At 39.3% G+C, this 13,089-nt stretch overlaps 1 protein-coding gene across 1 annotated transcript in view; it reads left to right on the plus strand.

Moving 5' to 3' along the window:
* Positions 1–13,089, plus strand: part of PDE4B (phosphodiesterase 4B) — a 329,084-nt gene that overhangs the window by 301,145 nt on the left and 14,850 nt on the right. The window contains exon 7 of the mRNA XM_058538245.1: positions 10,891–10,984. Coding sequence (XP_058394228.1) covers positions 10,891–10,984 — 94 coding nt within the window. The remainder of the gene's footprint in view (positions 1–10,890; positions 10,985–13,089) is intronic.

The raw sequence follows: 13,089 nt of genomic DNA on the forward strand, positions 1-13,089 counted from the left end.
TGTGAACCCCTGGGCAGGAATGGATAAGATAAATATACTTGGTTAAAATGAGTAAAAAATGAACTCTTTTTCATAAAAGTAATAAAGGAGGAGACGGTATTAGTAAGGAATAATTCAGGAGAGATTTTTTTCTTTTTTGATCACTGCTTTTCAAATCTAATCACATGCTCCAGGGCTGCATTTCCCTAAGAACTCTGATTCTGCCCGAGGGAACATTAATTATGGGGCAATGTAGAGATTTTTAAGGCCCATTTCTTCACTTAAAGCTTATTTGCTCTCAAAGCTTCTTGTGGTACCAGGGTAGAATGTTAAGTAAAGGGCTGCACTCTTTAAGTGCATGCTGTTTGTTATTTTTGCATTGCCAGATCCAAAGTAGCATGGTAAGGAAGCATATCTGAAGAGCCCTTTCCTGCTTACATGGAGCTCTCACCCATGTTGTCTCATCTGATACTCACCATGAGGAAAGTATTATTAAATCCCCATTTTCAGTAAGAAACCAATATGCAAGAGAGGGAGGTGATTTGTCCAAGCCCTTCAGCCACGAAATGGTGATGCTTAGCATCAAATCTTGTTCTCTTTGCTTCAACGTCAAATGATTTAAAAATAAAGATTCAAGGAAATCCACAGGGTAATTTGTTATATTCTTATATCTCTTGCTAACAAAACATATAATCATGTAATTTTATAGCCAAAGCTCAACCAAGTCTCCCTTTTATTTTTCAGACCTCAGTTTACATGTTAGCTCTTTGGAGAGATCTTCTCTAATTATCATAACTCAATAGCTTATTTGTTTTACAATTTGCTATCACAATTTCTGATTTCTGATTTTTGTTGTAGCACTTGGGTTTTACTCATTTCCTCCCTTAAGACTGTAAAATTACTGCGGACATGAATTGTGTCTACCTTGCTCACTGTTGTAGTTCCAACATTTAGAATAGCTCTAGGCACATGGTAGGTGTGCAAATACATGTTTGTTGGATCAATTGTGTGAGGCTCAGAAACTTAATCTAATTTGTCCAGAACCAACTATGTTGTTGGTAGCAAATGTATTAGAACCCAGGAATCCTGCTTCCTTTGTACTGCACCATGCTACACGTAGGTGTTACCATGCCTGATTCCCATTTTTATAATTGTTAGATTGAATAGAAACTCCCATCTGGTTCACAGTGACCCTCCAGAGTACCCTCAGAAGCAGCAAAAGCTTGCTCCTGAGCCTTCTCTCAAATTCAGTCAGATAACAGAAAACACAGTCATCAGGGACAAATGCTCCTTCCTTGTGAGCAGAAATGTGAAACACATATTTGTTGTTGTTTGGTTTGGCATCGGGGTATTCAGCTTACCTTTCTCTTGAAGAGTCTGCATCCTGTGGACAAGAATCGAAGCCCTTCAGACACTGGCAATAGCTATTGCCCACTCAGCCAGGAGCATATTTATGAAGACATGTTTCTGAAACTCAGCCCCCCTCCAGATCTGTTGTGTCTGGAGCATAGCAGCTTAGTCATTCTGCCTTGTTTAGTTATATTTTTTGTTCCTGACATATTGCTGTTACTTCTCTCACCTCTATCCTAGCCACATATTCAGTTAATTCAGATGCGTTACTGGATTGACCTCAACTGTGGAAACCTGTGGAAACCTGAACAAAATGCATACTTGGTGCAGTTATCCTTACGTCAAGCAATCTGTGACCCATTCGTGGCTTTTGGTTAATACATGAAGAGTTCTAAAGTCTCTTAATTCGAGGAAATTGGCTAAGTCATGGAATCATGAATGGATAGAGTTGGCAACAGCTGGACATCTCCAAATAGGCTTTTTTATGATATGGCTTTAACATAAGGCCATTTTCAGTTATAGTTTTTCATTTGACAGGCTTCATCTATCTTTCTGGCAATTCTGGTTTACACTCCTTAGATTGGTGAATAATCTAAATGTCAACTAGTGAGCCAGAACTTCTATGAGTAACTCATGTGTCATGTAATCTCTGTGACATAGCAGTGCATCACACCTGCAGCAGCGTATTGTGGGAATTCTGTAGTTACTTAGACAGGCTCTGTCAACGATGAGAAGAAAAGAGGTTAGATACTGAAGAGCCAACTGAAACCTCCACCCAAATGCAAAACAAGTGAAGAAGGTGCCAAGAGCTCAGCTTTTAAAAGTTAAAGGACAAAACTCAGCTTCAAGTAGAAATCCTATGGAATAAGGTGCGAGTCCTACGAAGGTCTCAGACACCTTGCCAACCACTTTATATAAATTATTTCTAACCTTTCCATTTTAAAGATGGAAAATCTTAGTCTCCGAGAGAGTCAAGAACTTGCTGAGTTTCTCAAACTAAGTTACAATATAGGATTTTATTTTCAGACTCAGTTGGATACTCAGCTGACCCTGTGTAGTGTTATTATGATGTTGGGTCTGCTGTTAGAGTCTTCTTTAGGTTGTTAGACCCCACTGGTAAGGCCAACCTGTAACCAGAACCTCCTCTACTTCATGTATGACCTATGCATCCAACTCTGAAACTACTTTTATAAGGCTTCCATGAATGCTACAGACCTGTACATCTTGGGGTACATTGTTGTACAAAGCGTCCATCCATCTCTTCTAAACTGTGCTCGCTAATAATAGGAAAAACAAAATGCAAAACAAGTATAACTATCTTTTTTTATAAGATAAAATCACTTAAGACTACTGTTTTCATCTTTTATGGTCTAAAAATATGTTCAAACTTCCATCCTGTGGCAGATTCTTCTCAATTTGCAAGTACATATTCTAGCATAGGGATTACCAAAATACTAAAACACCAGATAACATATATGCTTTCAGAGAAGAAAAGGGTATGTCTAAGTAGCCCAAGGTTTCCTTTCTTGATTTGATGGTCCCTGGAGTTGATCTTGAAAATTTCCAGACCAGGGGGCTGTCCCGCCCACAGGAGACTGCTAACCCAGTGGTGATTCCCGCGGCAGGTTTTGAAGCATCCCATTGTGTTTTGTCTTAAGGGTGTGTGTGTGTGTGTGTGTGTGTGTGTGTGTGTGTGTGTGTGTGTGTGAAAATTGCCAGGTGAAATCAATATAATTAATATTAAACAGAATACATGCCACATGGTGTGTTTAAGGGGGTAGAGTAACAATCTCAAAAACAAGCTATGGTAGATCTTTGTGCAAAATATTGGAAATTTTAATAAGGCAATGTTTAGTGCAGAATTTTAAACAACCCTGGAGATGTTATAGAATAAAATTGGAAATCAGTTCTTAAAGAGAATCATGACCAGTAGTTTTGTGGTTGTGGAAAGCAAGGAGAATGTTTGGGGAGTGAGTTCCCTGTTCTGAGTCATTGCTTTCAAGTTAAATATGAAGGCCCTGCAGCATAGGTCTTGTTTTTCACTGGTCAGGAGAGGGCACTAGAACGGGTGGTCTGAGGGTCTGATCCATGATAAGATTTCTAATTTTAAAAATATAACAAGTTGTAGAACTTCTGGCTGAGAAATGGTTCAAAAGAAACCTTTGCCGTCTGCTTTGGAATGACAATAATGTCCCCCGGCCTTAGAACTGGCTCTAGAAGCTTGAGGTTAAGTATGAGCCGTTGTGCACAGAAAGAGATGTAGAAGGCTTAAATGGAAAAACAGAAGAGTGACTAGAGAGTGTGCCCTGATTCCTTGCTTTTTCTCAGCTGCTAGGATGATTTTTGTCATCTGTTGAAAAAAGGCCTTTGCTATATTTAATGATCAAGCCTGCACTCAAATCTACCAGAGTACCTTTTTTTTGTCTATCTCTGTTAATAGCCAGGTTAAAAGAGAAGGGCCAAGTGTATAAAATGAAATTGTGAAGCTCCAGTAACACTTGTAGGTCTTATTGTGTTTCTCACCAGAAGGACAGACCTCTGTCAAAAAGAACAAGTTTGAATATTTTGAATTACCTAAAAATATACAGTACCTCTAAACCTGTCACATTATGAGTGTATGACTTTGAAATCCAATCTCTTTATGGGATATTTGGGACAGGCAGTATCTGGGACATATTTATACTAAAAAGTAACATTGTTTATCAGAAATTTAAATTTGACTAGGTGTCCTGAATTTTTATTTACTAAATCTGGCAACCCTACATATGTGGAAACATAGATATATGTATATGTTATAAATATATATAAATATGTATAGTTTATAAATACAGTGTGTGAATACATATGTATATATAGTTAAAAATGCATAGTGAAAATTTGTCTTTGGATATAAATAGTTATAGTGTGTTTTGTCTATTTAATTGTGACAGTGAAGCAACTTTCAGAGTTAGAGGAATGTTAGGTCGTGAGCAATTTCTCTAAACATTCTGATGGGAATTACTTTAGGTCTAGGAAAGGTCGATTCTTTAATATCCTAATAATGTGTGCCATAGCTCCTCTTGAAAAGTTTTCAGAAATTCTCAGAAAAATGGACTGCAGCAAAGAGGATAATAGATAGGTAGGAAGAAACACCTAATAATTTTAAGAGCTGTTCGAGACCTAGTCTCAAGTTATAGAGCAGTTATATTCAAAGTTGTATTCAAATTCTCTTGATTTTCTTTTTCAGTTCCCTGTATGAAAGCACTAGTGGTTTGTCTCTACTTTTAAAATGTCACTTGAGCAGATACTTGTCCTCTCACCAGCAGGTGGAATTGATTCTATTTTAGCTTCACCATCAATGCCAATGTTTTGTTTCAGAATTACGGTAGAGATGTTCATGCTTGTTTCTCATTATATACTTATTTATTGTGGATTACAACATCACTGAGCAGCTAAGAAGAGAATCACTCAATTCTAATATGTTTAGATGAGTTTCTTTCTGACTTGGCGGATGGACAGTAAAGATGGCCCAATAGTATTCCCTGGTGCACCAGGGGTTTGCTCCAGATATTAATACAGCAGAACTTGTTTGCCAGGATGGCCTGTCATGGAGCTGTAGCCTCTAGTTAAGTAGATATTAATGTACAATGGCATGTGATTCCTTCCTTAACCCTGTTACCAACCCACTCAGTTCAATTGCATTTGCCTCTATAATAAGACAGACAAGTCATTAAAGAAACTGGACGTCAAGTTTCAAACAGGTGATAGAGTCTATAGGGCAAGACAAAGAGGAGACAAGAGATGCACATTGTCAGATAATCTGAAATGTTAAGAATTGTGGAAATTGTGAGCTTGGTAAAAGGTTTTAGAGCAAGTACACTATATCCCTATTTTTGTTGTTGTTTTTTAAATCAGATTTTTCAAAGGAAAGTGTAGGTATTTAGGAATTAGAGTCCTTCACTTCTTTGATTCTTCCTTTCATTCCATGCAAAATTAAGGGTATGGAAGAAGCAGTTTTTTAAAATCAGAAGGAACCTTAGAAATTAGCCATTTTGCAACTAAAGAAACAGAGCCCACAGCTAAAGAAACTGAGTGCTAAGAAGTTAATTCATCTACCCAAGATCACACATCTGGTTAGTGCCAGAACTGAGACAGAGACAAGCTCTCCTTACTTCCATTTCTCACTAAACTTCACCACAGTTTCAACTTCCTTCTCCCCCTACTAGCATTCTCTGATTTCAGGAAGAATTTTTAGCCCCTTCAACTTTCCTGATTCCCGGGAATTCTTGTTAAGTTATGACTAACAAAGGGTAAAATATGAGTCAAAATTTAGTCCCTAATAAAGTCATTGTGACTTGAATGGCTTGGGCCGTTGCTTTGTGCTGCAAAAACAGGAAGATCCCACACAATAAGGCGCCTGTCCCACAGATGGGCTCCTGCGTCGACGGCCACCCACAAGGGTAACAACGGGGCTGTCTTCCTCTCTTTGGCATCTTTTTTTTCATCTGCACAGTTTTCATCTACTGACTTCATTGTCAAGTGATCAACAAGAGGAAAGCGCCTGCTTTATCTAGTCTTTCATAGGCTGAAGGATATTTTTGATCACTCGGGATTCACTCCTAAGTGATTTCCAGGTCACCAACTAACAAGCCCAGTTATTCTTAAAAGTAGGTCTTTCATTGCTTGGACCAGCCCCTTGTATGATTACTCTTCTGGATTGTTTTATTCTTAGAAACATAAAATTACCAAATTTTAGAACTGGGGTGAATCTCTGAGATCAGTCTAGTCCACCCCTCCCGTGCGATTAATTTAACTCAGAACTCATTACCAAGAGAGTTCTTAGCTTGCCTGTGGATCTTCGCCCAAAGCTCAAACTAGTCCTCTGATGAGAAATGGAGAGAAATGGTGACGTGTTCCATTACTTCACAAGAAACTGGCTTAGACGAAAATAATCTCTGTATGTAGCGCTGAAGCTAAAGAAAAGTTGAAACCATAAAACAAAATGTTCATATCAAGTGTAATTGAATTTCAGCTTTTGCTATTCTATATATTTTAAATAACTTCCCACTATTAAATGTAGCCTATTCAAAAAAATTCACGTTTGATTTTATAGAAAAGATATATTCTAGACAAACAATATCAAATCATTTATATAGAGAATATCTTTTTCCCTTTTCAAAAAATAACTGTTATTTCCAACAGTGTTTGCAAACCTAGTGCTGGACGTAAGCTGAAGGAAGCCTTGGAGGAATCTGTGTTACTAAGAGTTCATTCACAAACTTTGCTTGTCTGTGTTGCAAAGGGGCTTTGGCCATTTTCTCTGGGGACGTTATTTCTAGGTAGGCTCTAACAGGGTTTTCTTGTGAAGGCAGATTCTTAACAGAAAACTAGGATCTGTGTACACTAGGTAGTGGAGACACATTTATCTTTGAAATAGTGTGCTCCTGTTTGTGGATTTCTCTACTGCATTTGATAAAGTAAGTAATGTCCATTCCCTTCAATCCAGTAGCTCCTTGGGACACAGTTTCACTCAGGAGCTGTTTTACCTTCCTGTCTGGACTGAACACCCAACTCAATAAAATATTCAGGGAGACTCCAAGAGTCTTAGAATATAAAACTCTGGACAGATGATAAATACTTCTCTTCCTTTGTTGGTGACTTATTCTTATGGTCTGAAGCATTTCCACTTTGGGTTGTTTTTCTCAGTAGTGCTGAGAGAGTTTTGTTTTCTGGGAAATATTAGTTACTGGTAAATAATGTGTCCAAACTGTAGGAGGCTGCCACAAAATTTATCATAGAATCATGACAGGTTCAGGCTGAGACCCTAAAATCATGCATCATTTTCATTTTATATATGATAGGTGAAGTGACTTCGCAAGACTGTTAAAGCTGAGAATGAAAGTCAAGTTTCATCTGCTACATCGTGGCTGCCTCTGGCCCCACAGTAACAACTCCCATATGGGAATCAGACACTGAAAACCCAGCTAAGCTGAGCTCCTAACTGTCGCCTCAGCCTCAAACACAATTCAGATCTATTCCATCCCTTGATGTGTCTCGTCACCTAGGCCAGCACTAATCATGCTGATTGTACTCTACATTACTAGAGTCTGCTCCTTGAAGGCCATATCTGCCTTCCTTAGTTTGGACAGAGCCCAACATAAGTGGGCCCTTCATAAATGCTTTTTGGTGAGAGCAATGATTGCCTTAGTCAGTGTGGTTGGGCCCTCCCTTACAGGGGAGGAAAACCAACAGTTGTTGCTAAGCAACATTTAAAAGACTTGGTCGATTTCTGACACTGAGTGACCTCCATTTGCGTACTTCATCGTGTTTTGTATTTTATGGTTGCCTTAAGATGACTTTGCTTTTTGGTAGCATTGCCATGCCCTTAGCAAAAGCCTCATAGGAAAACTAATTTAGGCATGAGAAAGAGGCAGTGGTATTCATCTGTTAACTACTTACATGAGTACACTGGCCCCTTCTGTAAGCTATGCAGGAAAAGTGAGGGGTTTGGTTCATTCTCAGCCCTATAGCTGAGAGCCGCTTCCCTGCTCCCACATTGGGAATGAATGACAGTGTATCCCAGCAGGGTTCTGTGGCAATGGGAGATGATAGAAAGAAAGTAAGAAGAAAAGTCTTCCCTTTCCTATCCTTTTATGATTGAATTTCTACCTGCTTCTATATTCTGAGCTGGAGGACCAATATGGCTAATAAAAAACTGGCCCCTCCCTCTCCAGACTGTTAACTGTTGTGGTTAACTAACATGCCCTAATATATCTCACTATTTCTACTAGGATGAAAGTTGATTAAAAGTGTGAAAAGGTTTTTGTTTTTTCTTTTTTTAATGCTATGTCTTCAACGCTTTGCCTGGAACATTTGAGGTATTCAATAAATATTTATCAAATACGTGATAAAATGGTATTATTGAACTAGTACAAACCTGATTGACTCCAAAATCTTCCTAAATATTTCAAAGAGAACAAAGGAGCCAGCAAGAGGATGATTGTCTGAATGTTACATTTGGCTAAGTCTAGTACAGAGACATAACTAAAGAAATCGTCTGTCTTGATGCTTTTTACAAGATGTTTTTACAGTGCTCCAACTAAAGTTTGCTTCTTTGCCAAAATTCAACTGATCAATCAGAGCATAGAAACCTGTCTTTTCCAGCTTCTAAGACTTTAGAGTAAGTGCCTGTCTTTTGAGAACTGAAAATGAGAGAACATTATGACCAAGCAGTTACGTCTTAAAAATAAATAACTTGGAACTTACGCAATTCACCTGGAGCTCAAAATTGCAGACTCAATAAGGATAACGCACTAGCTGTTTCTAACATATTGTATCATGGGAAAACACACACGTACGCAAGCAGGGTTCCCCAGAAAGAGGGTGATTATGCCTCTTTGAGGACAATGCATAGTGTAGAGACCCCGCGGGCAGCAATACTGAGTCAAGTTGGCTTCACCTCGGAAGACCTGGTCTCCTGGGCACAGGCAGTGGCGTGATGGGGGCTTGCGTGCTTGAAGTGAAGCCATTGTCTGTTCGAGATGCTCATTTGAAAGGGGAATGCCTCACAGGAAAGGGAGCCAATTGCGTGTGGGGGCTGTTGCCATGGTGCTCGCTATTTCTTTAGCATGCTGCACTTGAACTCCTGGGAACCCAGGGGTGGAGCAATGGAGAAGAGGGAGAAGGAGGGGAGTGGGGCGGCCGGTAGGGAATCCCACTACAGTCTGTGAGGGTTCCAGTCTTTGATCTTCCTCCTGCCTGTGCCGTCTCTAACGACCACGAGGAGAGAGAGAGAGAGAGAGACTACAGGAAAGGAATGGCTCTCTCAACATGCCCTAGATTGCTAAAACGAAATAAAAATTAACTCCTAAATATTTCTAATGTGAATTAGAAGATGTAACACTAAAGTACCAAAACAGCATAGTCACTCATAACCCAAATAATTCACCATTCATGCAGCAAATGATACCTTGTATTTCTTAACACACTCTAGATCCGAGATCAAAAGGTCAGATGTGATCAGTTCCCTTGTCAAATGCAATCTAATATGCATATTAATGAGCTGATGGAGTGCAGAAAATTGCACTCTGCATATGAAATACTTGTAAAATGAAATAAGTTAATTCTATTCCCATTTGTTTCATTGTGAAAGAAGGCTGAATGCATTGGCACACTGTTGGTATGCAAAAAATTCCCCCAGAAAGCTAGTTTAAAAAAATATTCCTGTATTCTGAAAGCATAGTCTGAAAACAGCCACAGTTCTAACCTTTTTCCAGTTTTTTTTTTTTAATGTGCAGAAAGTAAATTAGTCAAACGTACCATCGCTTTGAAACCATCTGAGTGGCTGAGCTCTGTGCAGAGGCTGCATCTGCAGAGCACTGGTCCCTGCAGTGGAGAGAGGGTTAAGAGCACCTAGTTGAAATGGGGGAGGGTACCGACTTTGGATTTACTGAAATATTGATGGGGCTTCCTCCATTTTAATCTTCTCCTTTTTAAAAGATGGTTGTATTTCCCAGCCTGGCAACTCCTCAGGAGAGAAGACTTGCTCCTTCCTTGCAGAGTTCAGCTGAGCAGGACTAATCTAGAGTGGAAACCCCTCCGGCCACCAGGACTATTCATAATTCATAAGTGCTGCAGACCAGCCAGCTGAATGCATTTGGACAGGCTCTTGCTCCTTCGTGCAATTCCTGATTTCATTACTGTCTCTGCCAGGAAAGAGACAGGGAGCACAGGCTTCTTGCAAGAATGGAGTGCGAAGATGGGCTTTGTTTGGATTAGAAAATGCCCTAAATTTTGGAGGCTTTGTCTTTTATAAGTTTTGATTATTTTACCACTGAATCTGCAAGGCTTTTCCGATCCTTTCGAGATTGCTCTCAGAACTGTGAATTCTTTCAAAGGGATTTGTGGATTGTGGAAGGAGAGCATTCCAAAATGCCTGAGGCAAACTATTTGTTATCTGTCTCTTGGGGTTACATCAAGGTGGGTTAATTTGATTCTGTTATGTGTCTTTGATAGAATGTGAAACACTTACAGCTGTATATTTTCTGTGAAGTTGAAAACATCTGTAATGATTTAATTTCTGTTGTCACTTAGCCCACTGAGGCTGCTTGTTGTGAACTAAGGGCATGTTATATTACATTGTATTTATATAGACTGTGCTGTGTTTTAATCCTTTTTTTAAACAACTCTATTTTTAAAAGATGCTTCTTTTATTCCTTCATTTTCCCTTAAACTTTTTGCATATAATCTCCTTTCACTCTTTATAGCTAATTTCCAATAAATGTATTTTAAAATGTAGTTACATTTTCAAGTGAAATTATCTCAACCTATATTAAAATTCCTTTTCTTATGTTTGCATCCTCAAAAGAAATCAGATGTTAATTCTAAGAAATCTTAAGGAAACCTCTTTTTTCCTGAGGTGACGTTGGAATAATTTCACATTAGGAGGGTATTGTATTTTCACTTATCTAATGGTATCTGCTCATCCAATCTCTTGGTTCTTAGACAGTAAAGTTGGAAACATCTAAAGTGATAAATTGTTATTTTTTAGGTGGTTAATACATTTTTGTTCTTCATAAACAGTTCAAAAGAATGCTGAACCGGGAGCTGACACACCTCTCAGAAATGAGCCGATCAGGGAACCAGGTGTCCGAATACATTTCAAATACTTTCTTAGGTAAGATATTAACTGGGAAACCTGTTCCATAATTGAGATTTTTCAGTATTAATCTCTGTAACCCATCAGGGACATCCCTATGTGAGTTTGGAAAGGGGTTAAGTCACAGAAAAGAAATCCATTTAAAATAAGAACTAAGGACAACCTTTAGGGTGAAAAAAATAAGCAGGAAGTTGTTAAAGAAAAGAATGAAAATACTCATCAAAACAGAAGGTTATTATGGGCTAATTGTGTTTATTTGGACCTCAGGTCATCCCTTATCTACCCACCCACTTCCATCTCTGCGGAGACCTGTGACGGGGTGGGGGAGGGGGCTTCCGATCCTCCAAACCCTGGGGACGACTCCATTGGCTCCTCTGACAGGGTATTCTTTAACTTCTTCCAATAACTGGGCTTTGAGCGAGAGGATCCCTCTTATGTGGTTCGTAAGAGGTAAGGTTGGAGAATAACTGTATGGTGATTTGGCCCATGAGAATAAGCTTTGGAAATAATTTGACTGTTGATTTGCTAAGTTATTTCTTAAAGATAAAGAGGGGAAAAAGAATGCTCACATCTCTGAAAGATTTGGCCTTCTGCAAGCAGCATCGTTATCTTCCCAATCTGAAGCTTTATCTATTATGCTCTGTTGTCACATTGCTAGTGTTTAACACATGACACTGACGGAAAAGGTTTGCATCAATGATCTTCAACTACTGTCACACATCCTGTTTGATTACTAGGGATTTCTGATCTCATGTTTAAAGCCATTCTATTGTATAATGAACCTATTAGGACTATATTTTTCTTTCAAGGCTTGCAGAATCTGCAGATCTGTGCTTCAAAGTGAAAGGGTAGCATTTAGATTCCGATTCTGTTGACTTAATTACCACTGAATTATGCTTGTTTATAGAATTCTACTTTCTAGGGAAATGACCTATTCTTACAGCTGAACATCACACCTCCCTTCTTTTTGCCATAGCTACACGTCATTAAATCAGTGAGCATTTGCCTTGGTGCCTTTTGGAAACACATACCTCTTCTGCTTTTATTTAAAAAAATCAATCCTAATTCTCTAATACCAAAGCAGTTCCTGCTGCCAGCAGATCACTCCTCGATCAGCCTAGCGCAAAGCTCATGGCATTACTCTGCCGCGATGGGCACCAGAACGATTAACAAGTGCCCTTGCAACTGTCCCCAGTATGTGGGTGTCTGCAGCACCTGGCTTTCTCCAGCTGCATTTGTGACAACCTTTGTCAGAGAACAAAGGAGAAGAGTTTTTCACATGTCCTAGCTCCGAGAAGTAGCTAGCATCTAATCGAGCAGAAAGCATTACATATTGGTCCTTTGCTTCCCCATTGTTCCCCCTGTATTCCTTTGAAGACAGGCATCTTCCGCCTTCCACCTCAGACATACTCTGTTCTGTGCAACACCCAATTATTTTTCATAAGCTGGGGACTGTTGTAGGGACATTTTGTAGGTTAATGAGTGTGGGAGAGAAGATTAAAAGCAATAAATGCAAGAACTCATTTTTGTTTTCATAAACATTGCATTTTGAAATACCAGGGCTTGTCTGTCTTCTCGGAAGAGACTCTCACTAGAGTGAACCTGCATGGAGTCCCCGAGCCCTTAACCCTCCAGGCTGCTCCTAAGCAGGCCTCTTGCCTTGTCTCTTTTACCATCCACTTCCCAGGGACAACAAAAATATTTTACTATACTAATTAATCTTTTTTATCATCAAAGCCTACCAGGAGAGAAAGCTGATAAGATAACAAAGATGAGCTCTCAGTCTCAACACTTTGTATCTCAAGAACAGGCAAATGTCAACTCTCTCTTGAATGCTCCATGTGCTAGTTAGGCACATCTCGTAAGGAAAACATCTCATTATTCCAAAAATTAAGTTATCGAGTACAAGTTGCCAGGGAAGGTTGTTAGAATCTCACTCCTTATAGACTCTTTGCATTAGAAGGGCAGTATGTGTGTGTGTGAGAGAGTGTGTGTGTGAGAGTGTGAGTGAGTGTGAGAGAGTGTGTGTGAGAGTGTGAGCATGTATGTATGAGAGTATGTGTGTGAGAGTGTGTGAGTGTATGTGAGTGTGTGTAAGAGAGTGTGTGAGTGTGAGAGAGTGA

This window comes from Diceros bicornis, chromosome 4, assembly GCF_020826845.1.
Source record: "Diceros bicornis minor isolate mBicDic1 chromosome 4, mDicBic1.mat.cur, whole genome shotgun sequence".
NCBI lineage: Eukaryota > Metazoa > Chordata > Mammalia > Perissodactyla > Rhinocerotidae > Diceros > Diceros bicornis.